The 20,305-nt window shown below is 47.6% G+C and overlaps 1 protein-coding gene across 1 annotated transcript in view; it reads right to left on the minus strand.

The window, feature by feature from the left end:
- DPEP1 (dipeptidase 1) overlaps positions 1-20,305 on the minus strand; it is a 159,320-nt gene that overhangs the window by 91,773 nt on the left and 47,242 nt on the right. Inside the window, exons 3-4 of the mRNA XM_085637794.1 lie at positions 18,418-18,550; positions 10,192-10,342 (exon numbers count right to left, since the gene is read on the minus strand). Of these exons, the coding sequence (XP_085493920.1) occupies positions 10,192-10,342; positions 18,418-18,550 (284 nt within the window). The remainder of the gene's footprint in view (positions 1-10,191; positions 10,343-18,417; positions 18,551-20,305) is intronic.

Below are 20,305 nucleotides of genomic sequence, written 5' to 3' on the forward strand. Positions count from 1 at the left end.
TTTGTACTCTTTGTCCCAACATTCCCTTGTGCTCTTTGCTTTCAGGACCAGTGTGCTGCTAACTCCAATACAGCGCGTGCTCTTTCCCTGCCCTTGGGTAAACTGCTTGGTGGCGGAGTTCTGTCTGGGTGACTTAGTTTTCTGAAGTCATCTCTTCCACTTCCATTTCCTTGTGCAGCTCTGCTGCTTGCCTAACTATTTTATTTTTTTGATTTTTTCTATTACATAGTAAAAACAATAACAAATTTCACAGCTTCACAGTGCGGCTGGAGATATCGGTTTCGGAGACAGATCATGGTTACAAAAGTTGAGGCATGCCAGCATCGGTCAGTTTACATTAGCAGGGTGGTTTGATGGACCAAAGGGCCATGCTACCCCCTCTCGATTGCCTAGCCTGTTTTGACACTGCACAGTCCAGTGCTTCGGTTATCCTTTAGCAGTCCCTGCTGCCCCCACCCACCGCTTTTCTTTGATGAACATCCCTTCTTTAGTTAGATTCCAGATATGAGTTTGCTGTGCTCCATCAGCTCTTCGAATGAAGAATTCTTGGCAGGTTCCTTTGTACCTCATTAGTACCAGTTTAACAAACAAATGCAGAAATAAACAAGTTAAAGATGATCAGTTAACCTTTGTGAATGGCCTTCCACTGCTTGGGCACACATCACCACAGTCTTAGTAACTTTTGATCCGTTTGAGGTAGAAACTATTGTTTATGTTAAAATCTGCAGATTATGCTGCATATGATGGATTATGTGACAAGTTTGGCAAATGTAAAGGGGGGGCCGCTCGGCCCTCCTGCCCACATGGTGGTGCGGCGCCCCCCCTCCCCCGGCCTCTCGGTGGTGGGGGTGCGTCGCGGGTCAATGACGCGCGCGGCGCGCCCCCACCGCCTATAGGCTGATGCCTCCCCCGTGACCCGGAAGCAGCAGTACAGCTTCCGGGGCAGGGGGGCGGGTCGGGCGGGGGGCGGGCCGTCTGGGCCGGCGACCCCCTGGTGTAACAACGCCCTTAAAAGGCCCGGGGAGCGAGCTGGGCACCCTCTTGCCCCTGGCAAGTGAACCTTCGGGTCGAGCGCACGCTATATAAAGCTACATGCATGAAGATTTGGGTATACAAATAGAAAGTCCTATCTCCTTGGGCTCTCGGTCATTTTCAATGGAACTTTGAACAGTGTTTGTTTTAGTGCCTGTGATAGTTCGGTTGGTAGAGCTTCAGACTTTTAATCAGTAGATCGTGAGTTCGAGCCTCATGTTTGCACAGCAGTCTGTGTTTTTAAGCACACGATAGGCACTGTTGGTTATCAAGTTAAAGTGGGGGCAGTGGTATTTCCTTCGGTGAGGTTGGGAACTAAGAGTGGCAGCTGGCACATTGAGGTTTCACGTTGAAGTTGTTTACCCACAGGTGTTTTTTCCAGTGGCAGACAACAGATCACGGGCGCAGAGCACAGCAACGGGCTGAGGACACACGGGTCATCGGTGGTAAGGGGAGTGAGGCGGGCCTGCACTTCATTGCTTCTGGGGGGCCGCCGGGCTTGAGACCTTCCTACAAGGGGTTGGCGCTCGCCCACACGCTAAGACTAGCTTGGTGTGTTTTTGCGGTCACAGTTGCATGGTGCTTACGGCCATCTTCACATCCTCCATCTGAAAGAAGGTACAGTTGCCTGGGTTGGCTAGGATTAGTTTGCATTGAGTATTGTGGAGAATGCCGGGGGCACGAGTTAATAAGAGTGCCCGCATGGAACAAATGATGCAGACTATGATGCGTAGGATGACCGCAATTGATAGGCGCTTGGGTAAGGTGGATGAGTTAGGTAGGAGTGTGGCAGAAATTAATCAGAGGTTGGATGGGCCTCCTGGACCACAAGGCAGGCCAAGAAGGATAATCCACCCACCACAGCCTAGAGGTGATTTTGTCACCCCTCCTAAGAGGGGCAAGTCCAAGAAAACTGCAAGTGCAACGCCTAAGAATACAGCTGAGGGGGAGGGAATGCCAGTGGGAGTGCCTAAGGATACTCCTGTGATGCCCCCAATGGCACCGGCTGGGCCAGCTCCTCCTACGCCAGCATTGCCGGTTGCCCCACTCGGGGTCATTGCCGCCGTCAACCCCGTGAACATTGCCCCCGTCGGGGTCCCAACCCCCCCGAATAACGTTGTCCCGGTGGAATTGGCTTCCCAGATAGCCGCCGTTTTACCCTGGTTACAGTTAGGGGGGGTATTGCCATCTTCTCAAGATCATTCAGCGGAAGCCTTGAAACTGGTTGAGATGATTAAGTTGGCTAGGGGGGGGAAGGGGCACCATTGACACCAATTACTCCCCTAACAGGTTCCGCCAGCGAGCAGACGGCAAAGAAGGATGGTCCTACGTCGCAAGGCATAGACAGTGGTAAGGAGGTGGCTTTGCCATTACTTAAGGATGGTGCTATGCCCTCAAGGAAGGAGAATTTGGCGCAGCATGTGTCTCAGGCTGTGAAAGAGATGATCTGGGCGGGCAAATATATCAACATATTCTCCTTGCTGATTGATAATAGGGAACTTGAATATGCCAAGTCACAAAGGGAATGGATGTTGCCCAGTGAATGGAGAATAGAGTTGGTTAAGTTCAGAGTTGAGGAGACATTTGTTAACTGGATGAGGGCCTTTTCCGTGTTCAGTGCCATTACAGCTGAAAGGTCGCCCAATTTACAAGCAGAAATGGCCTGCTACCAGAGCAGGATTGCCATGTGGAGCGAGACACAAGTGGGCAACGGGTGGAAGGAATATGACATTTCATTCAGGAAAGCTAAAGAATTCAATCCCTCTTTAGCATGGGATATGGTGGATTCCCTGTCATGGTACAATCAGATAACTCGGGGGGCAGCAGCGATGGGGGCAACTGGTGCACAGAAAATATACCCGGCCAAGCCCCAACAGCCCTTTCGGCATGCGCAAGGAAGTGAGGTACCAGGAAAGGGTAAGGGTTTGGGGGATAAAAAGGGCGTATGTTGGGATTTCAACAAACGGTCCTGCACTAGGGCAGCGGGCACATGTAAGTTCAAACACGCCTGTTCCCTGTGTGGGCACCCCTCACACCCCGAGACCTCCTGCAGATTTAAGGGTGGCAACCAGGGCTTCAGGGGGAGAAGGAAACCTGAATAGACAAGAGGAGGGTTTAGTATCACACACTCCCATTGATGTCATGGCAATGATTCCCTGGCTGAACAGATACCCAGATCACGCAGCGGCTAAATTACTTCAGGAGGGATTTTCTTGGGGTTTCAGGATACCGGCAGGAGGGTACACAGGTAAGACTGAGTGCAGGAACCAACTGTCTGTAAAGCATAACCCAGGGGTAGTGGCTGCAAAAATATAAAAAGAATTACGCCTGGGTAGGATAGCAGGACCATTTGATGAGGTGCCAGTGCCCAACTTTGTTTGTTCCCCACTTGGTGTTATCCCTAAAAAAGAGAAAGGCGAATATAGACTCATTCATAATCTCTCAGCCCCAAGGAGGGCATCCTTGAATGATGCTATAGATGAGAATGTCTGCAGTGTAAAATATGCCTCTTTTGACCAAGCGGTGGTGTTGCTTAGGGGCCTGGGTTCAGGGGCATTGATGGCCAAGTCTGACATAGAGTCTGCATTTCGTCTTCTCCCTGTGCATCAGGGGGATCACCACCTTTTGGGGTTCAAGTTTGATGGGAAGTATTACATGGACAAATGCATGCCCATGGGTTGTTCGATCTCGTGTGCCTATTTCGAGACGTTCAGTTCCTTCTTGGAATGGGTAATGAGGCAGGCAACCGGGCATCAGCAGGTCATGCACTACCTGGATGACTTTCTCTTCCTGGGCGCGGCTGGGTCTCAGAAGTGTGCGCGGGCATTGCAGGAATTTTGCGTGCTCATGCGGGCTCTTGGGGTCCCGCTGGCGCCGGGGAAGACAGTGGGGCTAGCTACTTGCTTAGAATTTCTGGGCATTGAAATAGACTCTGTGGAGGGTTGTTTCAGGCTCCCAAAGGAGAAGGTGTCTAAATTCACTACGCGCGTGCCTGGCCAAAGAGAAGGTCTCTTTACAACAGCTTCAGGAAACAGTGGGCCAGTTGAATTTCGCGTTGAGGGTGATACCAATGGCTCGCCCCTTTTCTCGCTCAATTTCGCAGGCTATGAACGGTCTGCGAGAAAAACACCACCGCACTAGACTGTCGCTTGAGGTACGCCAGGACATGCAGATATGGATGGCATTCCTGGAGGACTTCAACGGCAGGGTTGTGTGGTCCGGCCCCCCCACTACTTCAGCAGAGTTAGGTTTATGGACAGACGCTGCTGGGAGTGTTGGGTTTGGTGCCATCCTTGGAAACAAGTGGGTCACCCACAGGTGGCCGGACGAATGGGTGTACAGTGAGTTGACAACCAACATTGGTTTTCTGGAGCTGTTCCCCATATGGGTTGCATTAATGGTCTGGCCAGAACTTCTGCGTAACAAATTAGTGATATTCTGGTCAGACAACATGACGGTGGTGGAGTGCATCAATCAACAAGCGGCACGCTGTAGGTTCATACTCCGCCTCTTGAAGGAGATTGTGTTGAGATGCTTGAAATTGAATGTTATATTCAGGGCAAAACATGTACCAGGTGTCCTTAATAATGCAGCTGATGCACTCTCTCGCCAAAAAATGCAGTTATTCAGGGAACATCTTCCATCAGCAGAGCCTTCACCGACACACTTCCCGTCAGCGTTCTGGCAGATTGGTGCCCCAAATTACAGGACCTCGTGGCTGCTAGCTTAGCCCCCAAGACAAGGACAGCGTATGAAGGGGCGTTTGGTTCATATTGCACTTTCTTGGGGCGAGACTGGGAATCCAAATGGGCTCTAGAGAATAGTTTTACAGATTATCTGGGTAAATTGCATCAGGAGGGTCGCTCAGTGGCAACAGCTAACAGGCATAGGGCAGCTGTCTCCTTCTACGCACAGGCAAAGGGAGTAAAAGACCCAACTAACAGCTTTGTGGTGCGGAAGGGTCTGAGGGGTTGGCGCCGCTTACAGGGGAGCACGGCTGACACTAGGAAACCAATAGGCTTGGGGAGGCTGACGGCATTATTGCCTGCATTGCATGACGTCTGTAGTTCAGACTGGGAGATACAATTGTTTAAAGCAGCTTTCACATTAGCCTTTTATGGAGCTTTGAGGCTGAGCGAGTTGGTTGTAGCCTCCAAGGCAGAGAGGCAGGGGGGTATCCAATTCCTGAACACAACAATACAGAGAGACACATTGTGGGTGACAATTTTGAGATCAAAAACTGATTAGGAGGCGCGGGGGGAGACTGTGGTACTGCACAGGGCGAGGGCCAATCCTTGCTGCCCGGTACACCATGTGGAGACTTTCATCAGGCAGAGAGGTGGATTGTTGGGTGGGTCGATCTTCTTACACGCTGACGGCACCCCTTTAACCAAATACCAGTTCAGAAGAGTCATGGAGTTGACTATTACCAGGGTGGGCCTTGACCCTAAGGAATTTGGCACACACTCCTTTAGGATGGGCGCAGCCACTGAGGCAATCACAAGGGGTCTGCATGTGAACAGTGTTAAAAGAATTGGGAGATGGTCACCCAATTCCAATTGCTACAAACGGTATGTGCGGGTACACATGTTGTAAAGTACCTAGAGTTTTCTGACGTTGGGTTGTTTCTTCTGGTTTTGCAGTTTCTTCGCTCTGTGACGCAGGCGGAGAACTCGTGTCGGGTCATCATCAAGATTTATCGGCGACTCATCGCGGCGTGAACAGTCATGAACACAGGACACGGTCAGGCAGGGTTTGGATTGTTGGTCATTCATATGTTAATCGTGCTAAACATGTCTTTTTTACAGGCAAGGGTAGAATGGAGCTAGAGCACAAAGGTTTGTCCATCTCCTTCTTCGGGAGGGGTGGTCTCTGCCTCAGTCAGTTTCGGGGATTCTTTGCAGAGTTGGTCGCCCAACATGCAGCACCACCGGCGGTGGTGATTCTTCATCTGGGGGGGAATGACCTTGCTAGACTGGGTAGGAGGGTCCTCCTGGAAGAGATCATCTCACCAGCGGGGTGGGTAAGGAGGGTGTGCCCTGACTGCACTGTAGTCTGGTCCCAGCTGATACCGCGGCTGCAGTGGCATGGGGGTGATTCCGTCAGGGCATTGAATCACCCGGTAAAGAGGATCAATACCAAGTTAGAAAAACTTTTCCGAACCACGCACTTACAGACCATCCCACATGGGACTATTTGGGGGGATGAATTGTACTTACAGGATGGGGTCCATTTGACTGAGGCAGGGAATACAATATGGTGTGATAAAATCCTAGCTTGGTTGAAGGGCTTTGTGAGGTAGGGATGACCTTCAGGCGGGAGTTGTGGGGGGGGGGCCAGATCGTCGGGAAACAATGCTGGCCTGTGGCGGTAAGGTCATGATCGGTGAGCAGCAATTTAAGGTTCTAGGGGGGCGTCACCATCCACGGAGGGGGCGGCCCAGGGGGAGGGGCCACTGGTCCCTCCTAGAACTTCAGGGGCAGGAATATCCGCTAGCTGCTAAAGATGCGGGGGAGGGAGTCACGCTTTCCTTAGGCTGGTAGCCACCCCGCACATACATCATGACGTCAGCAAATGACGCAAAGTGTAAGGGCCCTCCTTGTTGGTTAAATGGAGTTCACGATGCCGACGGGGTAGGCGGTCCCCTGTCGCGCATGCGCACCTCTAGTTAAGGGCGTGGCTAGTAGGACTTGACACCGGTTAGCGACCTTGCCGTCGGGCCAGAAATGTTAGAATGCAAAATTCAGGCAGGATGTTAGATCCGGATAGGAAACACGCTGTATTAGACTTTTGTTAAGGTTAGCCTTTGATATTTGTCTTCAATACTGTAGATCTAATGTCATGAATTTTGCGTTTCTTAACATAATTGATGTAATGTTGATATTCATCCTTTATTGTTTTGTATAATAAATACGGCCGGGGGGTCCCTGACCCCCCGCCTTCCAAAGACAACTTGCCTATGTCAATCCTTCAAGGTGGTGTGGGAAGCTGGGAGGGGAGGGTAGCCAGTCACGGACCATGTCCATAAATATGGGAAAAAACTGCGACCACAAAATTGCATAATTCCAGTGGTACTGGCATAGGTTATCCCTGCCCTCATGTATTGTACTGTAATTGCATTTATATAACAATTACTATCCCTGATGAGGCGCTGTGGTACTTTTATAGCGAGTAGCACGCTACTCCAGAACCTAAGGTTAGTGGTTAACCCAGTGGTTGAGTATTGGTGGTTATTGGGATTATTCTTGTGCTCTCAATATATGTTGCATATTCAGTTTTGTAGGGTTTCCCTTGTATATCTTCATTACAATATAGTGGACCTGCTCAGACTCCCTTGCACAGCTCTGCTTGCGGCAGCACTCGTCCAGCATCCATCCATTTTGTATTTCTTCAGGTACAGTGGAGACTGGGTACAGTTTTTCGATAGTTTCAATGGGTTCTAAATCACCCTATAAGTTGGTTTACCATTGTAAGGTTACCAGATGATTCCATGTTGATGATTCCAGTAGTTGTCATTTCTTTACTAATGATTGTTTTTAGGTGGAGCAACAGCAGTGAACTAGGACTACAACTCCCAGAATTCATTAGGCGGTTCAACGAAACCCTACGACTGAAGCGTAGCATCCCTGGTAACATGAAGTCATCTGCTAATCTTATATAAGTGAGATTTCTAAGGGAAGTTCCTACATGAATTCTTCCCCAAAAACTTAGCAAAAATTGTCAAAGGGATGCTTTCCACTGGTGAAACTGCTGGGGTTAAAGGTGAGCATCAATCCATTACAGCGGATGGCAACCCAGTGACGCCTGTTAAACTTTAATAAACCTCTAGGTAATTAAACTGGTCTCACACTCACGTTCTCACGAAAACACAGTAAATAATATAAGAGGCAATTGGCAATTAGTGGAGGCCATTGAGCTTATTAATCTGATGCTTGGGGATCTAACTCTATGAATCTGATTGTTGCTGACGAAGCATATTGACTCTGCTTTTGGAACTTTACAGGTGACGTATTTATATTGCTGTTTCATGCTAGAATATTGTGTGCCACTTTCAAACTAGACTATCTGGGCAGACATCTTGATAAGTGAATAAAGGTAAGGGAGTACAACCAAGGCTTGGAGGTAGAGAGCCTTCTGCAAGAAGGATGAAACAACATTGTGAAAAGAGCCATATAGGATTTAAGGGATTTATAGTAATTCGAAAACGATATAATACGTATTTGAATCCCTTTTAATATTATTATTATTATATGATATAGCTTTTATTTATTTATTGTTTAGTTTACTGAGGAAACAGAGGAGGATATCTGCGAAACGCGTGTCGGCTGTCACATTGTAACCCAAAGTACTAGCAAGAAAATGTTTCTGGCTGTACCATCAACAGCTCATGTCTCCAATATGTCTCTGCACTGTATAGTTTAGGAAATGAATTATGATTGTCCAATATAACAAAGTGTTAAGTCACAATCGCAAGTCAAAAAATATTGCTGTGATTGGAATTCTGTATAAAGTGTTGTATTTTCAATAACATATTTTTGTAAGTTTGTATGAATAAAGTACCAGGATGGTAAGTATGCATTCTATGATGTCATCTCTAATTATAAGAAGTAATTATGTCATTAGTATTTTTGTTTCTCACCTCAGGGAGTACTGAGTGGTATTCATCCCTACCAAATCATTTTTACAGTGAAGGGTACTGATTTGGTGCACTGGATTCTATGCAAGGCCTTAAGGGATTCCCTCCTATGTATTTCATCCTTAATTTAGCAATTAATAACATTGCATAAGGAGAACCTCCTGAGATCCTGTGCACTTGTAGCATATTCTAGCCTTTACTAATCACCCACAGATATTTTTCCCACTGACACTGCACTTCGGCATCATCAGTCAGCGTGGGGCGTACATCTGCTCTTTGGCACCATACACACATTCTGTCTGTACTCTTTGTAAGCCCTGCCTTCACTCATTGGCCTCTGTAAGCCACAGCCATATAACACTGTTCAACATTGGTTAAGGTCTGGCCGCACTGCTCATCATCACTCATGGATGTCAGTTACAGCCCTTGCTTGTACTTTAGCACCTTTGGCGCTGCCTTTGGTTCTCCTGGTCTCAGGGCTCATGTAGTTTCTACTATAGGCTCTTCCTTTATATCCTCACCAGAAAATAGGAGGCTGTTGAGTGGCAAAGGGTGGTGAAAAGTGATCATCCATATGATGCAATCAGGGGTCAAAGTGTGCATGATGTCATTTCCTTTAACTCTGGCATCCAATTGTCAATCTATGCAGAAACATTCAATAATAGAAGGACTCCACAATGGTTGTTGGCTTGGTGGGACCACTTCCTTTCAAGTCATTATGGACACGGTTTTCAGTTCTGGACTTTTCTGTGATCACCTAATGCTTTCTATGTTGTAGTTCTGTTTAGCTTCCAGCGAGCTGATTACCCCGATCTCATAGATTTGTAGGTGAAATGTTCAACTCTGGAGAGAGTGCCTGTAATGACCTGGAGTGAGGAAATCACCATAGAAGGCCTGTCAGGCGGCAGCCCAGGTTGCAGCCGAGCCAAAACTGACCTGAGGCCCATTATTTATTTCTACCCAGGTCATGACCATGGTTCGGGCGCATGTGCACAAGAGTAATCGTCATAAAATAAAATGGCTCTATTTTAAAATTTACTACCACAATAGGTGTTGTAGCAGTAGAGACTGTGATGCTCATGAGTTACGTCTGTATGTGTGGTAGCAGCAGAGGCCCTTACCACGGTCAATTACTGCTTCAGTGAGGTAAGGGCTGACACTCTGACCACTTTGTGTAACATGTTTAGGTGTGGTAGCTGATCTTACCATAGAATGTTTCAATGTAGCATCTGGTAGTGAAGGGCCCTCTTACCACAGTGAGTTACTGCTCTGGGTGTGGACATAGTCGCACCTCTTACCATGGAAGGCGTAGCGGAGCATGTGGTAGTGGTGCAAGCTCTGATGTTGTCTTACACTTGTAGGCTGGTTAGTGGGAGCTGATCTCAACATGGAGTGTTGAAGCTGAGCGTGTGTTGGTTCTGCAGGCTCTTTTCATTGTTCGCATTGCTGTGGGTGTGGTCATGGTGGTTGATTTTGCCACTGTGTATTGCAGCTGAAGATGTGGAAATGGTGCAGATTCTTACCATGGAGTGTTACAACTGTGGGTGAGGGTCATGTACCGCGTCCCCAGTTGATATAAGGTCCGCAGAGCGCCCAAGCTGCTGTCCATGGAGTGTCCGCCTTCTACGCCGATCAGACTGGCAATCTTCTTGTTTCTGAAAGCATCTCTTATTTCTGCAAATTAAATATTGTACGTCTTATCAGTGGGCGAAGGCCTGAATATTTCATACTATAATCATCTCAGCTTTTCACCCTTCTAATCAGTGGTCTAGTGTCTAAGATGTGCCCACACAAATATTTTTCACAAATTAATTTATTTGTGGCATTACTTTATTTACTTTAATTTGCAAATTGTGTTTTTTGCCACACGTTCATTTGTTTTTTTTACAAATTCTCTGGGCAGAACTGTATGGCAGAACTGTGATTTTCAATTCAAATCAGATGAAGCATTACATTTAGTCATGAAGGTGAAAATAAATTGTCTTGATGTGGTAACCACCAGTCCAGCCTCTCATTCCAACACAGAGTTGTTGTTGTCTTGTTTCTCAGTTACCTCGTCTTCATCCCTTGGTACACATATACTTAGTTTTGACTTGGTGGTGCTCTTCAGTGCTATTATAGGAAAGCCGGTGTACTAGTATTATAAGGAGCGGCTTCGGCCAGGAAGTTACATCAAGTGTCGCATCTTGTCCTCAGGAAGGAGAGTGCTTCCATTACAGAGCACATGCAGCAGTGCACATCCACCAAAACTTTGCATACTGATGCTGTGTTATGCAAATTGATCGAGCGATAGCCCACTGGTATGTTTAGAGCTGTACACTAATATCTGATGACGCCCACCGGCCTGGCCCATTGATTGATAGTAGGCGCGTGTCATCACCATACTCACAGGGGACACTCGTGCATCTTTCTAGGAAGCACTAGTCTACGTTTTGTGATTCTTCTGCTCTTGAAACCACATCCTGCAGGTGCAGAGCTTTGGCCTACTTACAACTAACTCACATGTTCTGAATTCTGAGAAGACCAAGGATGAATCTAACACTGAAGATGATTTCCTCTCCCTGTCACTTTCCTCTCACTGTTAAAGGCACCTCACACACATAGCAAATACACTGCTAAGGATCGACTAAATAAGATTCATTGCCTGGATCTGATTTGGGCAGCCAATAGCCTGGAACCGTGTTCCTCTAGGACTGCAGAAAGGACACAGCCTAGGCAAGCCTGATGCTCTGTTCAGGGCGAGAGCGTCAAGGGAAGGTATGATTTTTTTTAAAATGTGAAACATTTACAGTAAATTCTATTACTATGTAGGTCAGTTCACCTCCTGCACCCGGATGGATATGCATGCTCCACTGAGGTGTTTGGTACAGATGAGACTAACATTCGAGTCATTCTGTGGCTTACATGCATTTTTTGGAAAGTTTTTAAATGGCTGGCATTTAAAATTTGATTATTTTTATGCATGTAATACATGAGTGCTCATCAGCAAACCAAGTCCATGCTGTCTGTACAGGATAAACTCTCCCCTGTGGAAATTAGACAGTACTGACACATACTCCAATAATAACTCTTACGTGTTCTTCACTTGGGGCACAGTCTCTTGTAGCAAGGGAATTCCACAACTCTGACAGGTAGAGGCTTAATGTCCCAACACCCCTTGCTCTGGCTGTAGGTCCAAGCTAAGGCACTGCTTGTGCAAGACAAAAACGTATCGCTGTACAAACTACTGACATTGTCGGATTTTTCAATGCGTGTTTAAGGAAATTCTGAGAAAGAAATGTCTGCTTGAAAATCTTTGGTCATAGTTTTCTGGAAGAAATACAACAAACCGAGCCACCACATCTTCCTTCCTAACTGGACATCCTGTTGTGAGTGTGCCAGTATTGAACAAGGAAACTCACCAGAGGCGATTTGTGAGCCAATGAGAAATGGCTCCTGTTGACGCATGGTATATGCAAAGGTTGCACTTGGCGTGTTGCTGGGTGCCCAAACCGCTTGAATCAATCTGATGTTTCCCCATTCGCAACCTCCCACTAGGGTGTTCTGCGAGCCTGTTGGAGCACTGTGCTCCTGGTGGTAGCAGAGACTCAGAATTCTGCACTGGCCAAAGGATGTCAAACCTGGTCTTCTTCTATTGCTGGGGAACACCAATATTTCCAGAAAAGGGTGTGGTTAAGCCATATATACTAGCCCTATCCAAGATGGTGGATTGCCCATTGAACATCACCCAAGGTTCCCAATCCAAGATGTGGCTGAGTACTTCCTGTATGGTCAGTTCCTGTTAGCATCATATATAAGGGACCATTTCCAAGCGCTGGAAGCATAGCAAATCATTAGTTCTCTGTTTTTCGACATATTCCTCGCTCCTTGTGTCTCTTTTTGTTCTCGATTTGTGATCTTGGATTTCCTACAATGGCATCAGGATTGCTTTGCCTGGAGTTTTCTTTGCGGTTTACTCTTCTCTGATGTCAGGGAAGTTTGATGCCTTGCTGTTATTCTTCAATACAATCTTTATTTTTGTTTGGATAGAACAAGGAACAATGTGAGCACAACGACATTCCCTACAAGAAAGGAGGAGGCAGGTATATACAGGCAGGGCAGCCTTTCACAAAGGGCTGTCATAAGGCCACAGTTTTATATTTCAGTTGGAGAAGAAACAATGACTCATAAGACGACGCGTGCACAAAGACATCAGGTAGGAACATCGGCCACAGCGACAGGGAACTGCAGGCCATAGTGTTTCCTCCAACACCCCCAAATCTTGAAAATGTGCATTAGCAACCTCTGCTTATATCTGTATCTCTTTATGCTGTCATGTAGTTGTCCAACCCCGACCTCCATTCTTCCACAGTCAGGACAGCAGGAGTACCCGTGACGCGCTATATCACATATAGCCACTACAAGCCCCAAATTTCGAAAGAGGAGCTTTGCCCTAGCGACATCTACATCTCCAAGATCCCCAAGAGGACATATTTGGGCTCAAGAGGGATGCGTTCCCCCTACACCTTGCTGAACACCCTTACCACATGAAACCAGTATACCTGAATGGCTGGGCAGCTCCAGATTGTATGGACAAATATACCCTGTGTCACCCCACACCGCAGAAAATCCAGGGATGACGCCCTTCTCATGCGGTGCAGCTGTCATAGTAAACTCGATGTAGTACTTTAAGTTGTATCCGGCACAACCAGGACTTTATGGCAACCTTTCTTGGGTGCATCAGGGGTGCCTCCCAATCCACGTCCTCAAGTCTGCAGCCCCCATTTAGCTCACAACTCAACCAGTGTGTCCGGCATATTGTTGTTGAGTGTTTCGTAGGTGAGGGAGATAGTCTTAGAATGTCACTCCTCTAGGAGCAGTCTGCCATTGAGAGGGCACACTCGAGCATGTCTAACTCCTCCAGGCCTTCTGCCTGCCAAGCATGGCACAACTGTGCATATTTTGAGTATTGGTTGGAACTCGTGATAATCCCTTTGAAAGGAGGAGAAGGGCAGCAGACCACTGTCCTCCAGCAAGTCCCAGGTTACAAACTCCTTCAGTTTCTTCATTTCGCATATCCATGTCCCTTCCCAGAGCGGAGTCACCCGCATCAGCTTCCCTGCCCACCCTATAAATCTAATGGCTTTTCTCCATGCCTCCATAGCCACCCGCGTAGCTGGTAGTAGCGTCTGAATACCCTTCCCACTGTACAGGTAGTAGAGTTTAGACCGTATGGTAACTGTGTTCACTTCAGTCTGTAAGTAGAATGGTCCTGTGGCGCTAAAGACTATTCATTAATAGACACCATATGGGCCTTACATCCAGGAGAGCAATCCCTCCATTATATAGGTTGCATTGATGGGTCTTGAGCGCTATCCTAGGATGCCCGCCATCCCACAGCAAAGCCAGCAAGTCTCCCTCTACCTTAGCGAACATCGCCTCAGTAACCAACTAATATGTATTTTGTAAGACATAGAGCAATTTGGGGAGCGTTATCATTTTAAAACAGCCGCCCTCCCCATCAGAGTGAAGGGCAGCATATGCCACCTCTCCCCCTCATTTTGGAAGTTGAACACCACACCGCCCAGGTTCCTGGACAGACATGTCTCCCTATGAGGAGTCACAAATATATCCAAATATTGAAATCCAGCAGCCTCCACCCTGAGCGTCCGGGTAAGAGTGGCCGGGTCCAGGGATCCAAAAGGGTGACAAAGCACTGATTTACTCCAGCTAACATGAAAACTGGAGTAAGTTCTGTACATCTCAAACACTTGAAGGATATCCGGAATGGTGGTTGCCAGTTCAGTAACATAAAGGAGTATGTTGTCCGCACATAATGAGACTTTCTCCTCGTCCCTTTCAGCTTCAGAAATGTGGAATCCTAGAATATCAGGACAGGAACGAATCAGAGCAGCCAATGGATCAGTAGTGTGAGCAAAAAGCAATGGGGAGAAGGGGCAAGCTTGCCAGAAACCCTGCCCAATCGAGAAGGTTGAGAAGAGCACCTCATTCACCCTCACTACCGCTGTAGGGGCCTGGTAGAGCAATTCAGCCTTCACGGGTTTTAATTTTCTGATAGCCTTCTGAACCTCCTCAAGCATGATGTCCTCTTCTAGGGACTGTCGGTCTTCAGTGGGGACCGCTGGCAAGTCTACCGTGTCCAAGTAGGCCGCTATAGAAGCAGTGTCGTCTGGCACCATACCACGTGGCATAGAACTGCGCATATACCTCAGCGATATCTTTATTCGTTGAGCGCCAGTCTTATCAACACATTTAACACATTGTGACTCCTCCCACCTACTGAGCCAAGCAAGCAGCTTACCCATTTTATCCCCGCGTCATTCTGTCAATGCTGCGTAGCCAACAATTGCCTATGCACCTCCCTCTGTGCCAAGGCCCGATATTCCCTCCGCAGCACCTCCAATGTACAGATTACCTGCGGATCTGTCCCCAGGGGACCCCTCAAGGTCTTTAAACTGGTGTTCAAGGCCTTCTAATTCCTCCATGGCTTTGTTTGTTGCATGCCACTATATTCTGCACCTTGTTGCTCCGGACAGGCCTTATAAGCCACCTAAAGCACCACTGCCGAATCCATCAACCCCTTATTCTCCTTAAAGTAAAGTTCTGAGTTGACCCATAACTCCCGGGCGACTTCTGGATCCCTCAGGTCCCACATATTAAGTTTCCATCCTGCAGGCCACCAAGAGCCCCTCCTACTTATTGTTACCCAGAGAGGTGAATGGTCCGAGAGACCGTGTGCCAGGAAATCTGCCCTATCTACATTGGCCACCTCGCCAGCCAGGGCAAAGATGTAGTCCACCCTGGAAAAGACGTTATGTGTCCCAGGAAAGGAGGAATATTCCCTTGCCACCGGGTGTTACTGCTGCCACAAATCAGAGAGCCATAATGAATCCACAAATCGTGCCAGTGGGGTACCATCCAGGGCATCCACAGGCACACCGAGTGGTCTGCCACCGGGACCATAACTTAATTGAAATCACCGCCTGTGATATGTAGGGCGGAGTTGGCCTTCAAAAGTATATCCGCCACCTTCTCCAGCATAGACGCCTGAAGATGAGAAGGTGCACCCACACTAACCAGAGTAACTGACGTCCGTCCCCATAGTGTCTGCCCTCCAACATAACTCCTATATTGATCCATCCACATCCGTATAACCTGAAACGGAGTCCTTTTTGTTTTATCAGTATGGCCACCCCCCCATGATCCAGTGGTGAACCTTGTGTGGGCTAACAAAGTGTAGGCCTCCCTACCCACAAAATGGCACTGGGTCCCCAATAAATGGGTCTCCTGAGGGAAAACCCCATCAGGTATGAGACTACTAATGTAGTGTGTCACCAGGCACGCTTCACCTTGTTACCTGGCCCATATTACATTGCAGGACATAACTGAGCACCGCGCCCCCATACCCTGCATCGCCAAGTGGTAGTATAACCAAGACCATGCCACCTCCCGCCCGGGTAACAGGAATCATGCGTATGTGTTCCTCTGTAAATACCTGAACAAAATCAATAAACAACCACAAAATAACACCCATGCAAACACCCCATCCAGCCTCCTCCTCCGCCCCCAGTGATTGTAAAAAAACATGTCAACTGGACAAGCACTCAATAGTAGGGCAGGAGAGGTATTTCACCCTCTTACAAATAGTTAAAAACGTAAATGTTACGCCAACCCCAAGGTAGAAAAAGCAAAGGACAGAGCCTTCACACACCAAAGATAGCTAAATAAAGAATAAAGATCCAAGGAAACAAGAGTAGAGAAAGAGGAAACAGAAGAAGAAAAACAAGAGAAAAGAAGGGTGTAGCAACTAGGGCATCGGCCGCCCTGTACAATGTGTCGCTATGCCTTCTGCTGTACAGTCCAATGTCAAATGAAGGCAGCACAACAAGGTCCCCTTATCGAACAGCAAAACTTCAATCCAATCTTCATCTTCAATCAAGACTTACAAAATTGCCAATTAGGTTTTTCTTCTTTGTGGGAGTTACCGTCTACCTGTGGCTCTCTGAAGGAGGCACTTGACACCTTTCATGTATAGTATCCTGTGCATGGTGGCACTCTAGCTACTGGGAGAAATTTCCTTCTTCATTGCCTGAGGAAAGGACAACTAAACCAACCTCCTCATCCCACAGTACTTAATGCTTCCATCACTTTGTTCCCTTGATTTTTTCTTCCATCTCATGTCCAACCTACATTATATCTCAGAGGTCTGATCCCTCCTCAAGAAACCCTCAGCAAACCCCAATGACCTCCAGAACTATTACTCCATCTTGCTGCTCCCATTTCCCGCCAAAGTCCTTCAACCTCCAACTCACCGAAACACCTGGAGTGAAACAACCTTTTAGACCCCTCCCAATCAGGATTCGGAGCTAACCACAGCACCAAATGGCCCTGATTGCCGGGACAGACATCATCCGTACCCTACGCGGCAGAGGGGACTCATCCGTCCTGATCCTTCTCGACCTCTCCGCTGTCTTTGACACCGTCTCCCACCACACAAGTGACTGCACCAGAGCGGAAATCAAAGATGATGCTCTTAGATGGATGGCATCCTTTCTCTCAGGGCACCCACAGTAGATCCGTCTCCCTCCCTTTATCTCACAGCCAAAGCACACCACCTGCAGCATCCCGCAAGGCTCGTCCATCAGTCCCACCCTCTTCAACATCTACATGACACCACTAGCAGTCATCGTATGAGCCCATGACATCAACATCATCTCCTACGCCGACAAAACGCAGCTCGTCCTCTCACTCTCAGCAGACCCCACTACAATAAAAAAATAACTTTCACAACTGCATGAAAAACGTCTCAGCCTGGATGAAAGACAACTGCCTGAAACTCAACACGGACAAAACTGAAGTACTGATCTCTGGCAGCCACACCTCCCTCTGGAACGACTCTTGGTGGCCATCGGAACTCGGATTCACCCCCACTCCGAAAGATCACGCCCAAAACCTCAGCTTCATCCTAGACAGCAAATTCTCCATGAAATGACAGGGCAACACCGTCTCCTCCGCCTGCTTCCACATGCTCTGCAGAATTTTCAAATGTGCCCACCTGCACCAGAAAAACAGTGAAGCAGGCCCTCATCACCAGCTGTTTGTACTCCGGCAAGGCACTCTATTCAGTCACCACTGGCACACTCATGAGAAGATTCCAGATGATCCAGAACGCAGCAGCCAGACTTATCCTCAACTTGCCCAAAAGGACCCACATTTCCCAGCACTTGAGAGACCTCCACTGGCTCCCCGTCCAGAAGAGATGCCATTTCAAGCTTCTGACCCACACCTACAAAGTCCTCCCCGACCAGGGACCAGCATATATGAACCACCACCTAAAACTTCCACCAGCCACCCAGAAACCTCCACTTCGCTCGCCCACGCACAGACACTGTGCTTTCACCGCTGCTGCACTGAAGGACGATGCTTCTCCCACTGTGCCACCATATCCTGGAACGCCGTTCCCCTCCACCTTCGAACATTACCCTCATTGGCAGACTTTAGGAAGGGATTCAAGACCTGACTCTTTGATGGAAACTGTCAGCCCAGCGCCTGGATACCCTCACGGGTGGTATGTCGCACCTTATAAGTATAGTTTGATTGATTGATTGATAGGTGCAGTTTGTCAGAAATTGTTAATGTATTCCCGTCCCTTAGAACCCAGATTCCAGTCATTTGGTAGTTTCTTTGCTTTAGTGCGAGATCAACTTATGCCAGCTGGTAGCTCTGAAATAGTGTTCCTCAAAACCCACCTGTGCTGCTCTGAACACACTGGAAGTGAAGAGGGTATTTTTCACACATCCGATGAATGATGTCAATCTGTTCTAAGGTGCGCTTCACAGCATCTTTCCCCTGGGTGTCACAGGGGACGTAGGCAGCCCAAAACTAAAACAGAGAGGGGAGACACAAGATGGGAGAAAAGTGTAAACCTCACCTAAGGACATAAGACTGCCTCACAATATATTTCAATAACACGGAACAATCACAAAAAAGGAATAGAGCTCAAATAAAAACAAAACAAACAAAGCAGTGGAATAATAACATATCAACAGTAGTGAATTTCATATAGAATTAAAAATGGAATGTGGTCCCTGTAGAGGTAGCCCTGTGCTGCCCTGCTCCTCATCTCAACTTTTCTGACTAAGCTGGTCTGTTTACTTGCATACAAACCTCATGTTCAGAGTCACCTCGCAGCCCCCCACCCCAACAGATCATGCCCAAAACTGCGGCATCGTACTTGACTCCTCCCTCTCCATGACCCAACCGGTCAATGTCGTCACCTCCACCTGCTTCAACACCCTCTGCATCCTCTGGAAGACCTTCAAATGTATCCCCCCCCCGAATCAAGAAAGACCATTACCCACACACTCATAACCAGCAGACTGGACTACCGAAACGCCCTCTATGCTGGGATCAACAAGTCTCTACTCCACAAACTGCAGACCATACAGAACACCGTAGCCAGACTCGTCCTTGGCATACCTCGACACAAACACATCACCCAATACCTGCACAACCTCCACTGGTTCCCAGGCGAGAAGAGAGCAATTTTCAAGATACTCACCCATGCCTACAAATGCCTCCACAATACCGGACCCCAATATCTCAACAATAGAATCTCCTTCCGCGTACCCAAGAGGAACCTCCAATCTGCCGACCTCACCCTCGTCCGAACCCCTTCGCATCCCCAGAGCAAGAACCCGTGGAAGATCCTTCTCCTCCATCGCTGCCAAGACCGGGAACGAGCTTCCGATCGACATCAGACGCGCCGCCACCCTGCATATCTTCAGGAAGACCCTAAAGACCTGGCTCTTCGACTGATTGGAGTTGCTTCCCTCCTCCCCCAGCACCTTGAGACCCTCACGGGTGAGTAGCGTGCTTAAAACTCCCTGATTGATTAATTGATATCAAGATGCAACTCGCCAAGCCTTGCCATTGGTAGCCGCTCATTAAGTGACTCTTAAAAGAGTATAGGACCTAAATCCTTAAATATTCAAATAATATTTTTGCTGATCTAGACTTACTATGGGTGTTTACCTTGTTAAAATATAAAATATGAAAGGACAGCATTGGGTCTGAAGTGTAGGAGTGTATGTTGCCAAAATGAACTAATTTTGCTTGAAGAGCAAATCTGTTTACTAAGCAATGATGATATGAAGATTATGACACAGACTGGAGGCACTGACATCAACATCAGGAAAGTCCATAATGAGCGTGAGTGCCTGTATTTTCCTGGACACCGAAATGGCTAGCCTTGCTGTCCCTTTACTCCCAGCTCCAACTTGCAGGTCAGAACATTCTTGAGGTTTTTTCTATCCATAAAAAACTCAGATCATAAAGTATTACTGTCCTTTGTAAATATACTACTTAGTACCCTATACCTCCGCAAACTGTCTAATCAAACGTTAGTAACAGTGTAGTGAGGGTCTTCACCCGTAGTGGTAAGGAAATGTAAGCTTCATTCCAAAATGTAGCGCCCACAAAACGGCACGTCCAGCTCTCCTGATGTCCTGGCACTAACTGACATACCGGTCACTGCCAGAACCTCAAGAAGTGAACGCTTAAGACATACATTCTAGAACATACATTCTACCACAAATAGCAAAATGTTTTGCCACAATTCCAACCCTAGGTTAGAGG

The sequence above is a fragment of the Triturus cristatus genome, chromosome 12, assembly GCF_964204655.1.
Source record: "Triturus cristatus chromosome 12, aTriCri1.1, whole genome shotgun sequence".
Classification (NCBI taxonomy): Eukaryota; Metazoa; Chordata; class Amphibia; order Caudata; family Salamandridae; genus Triturus; species Triturus cristatus.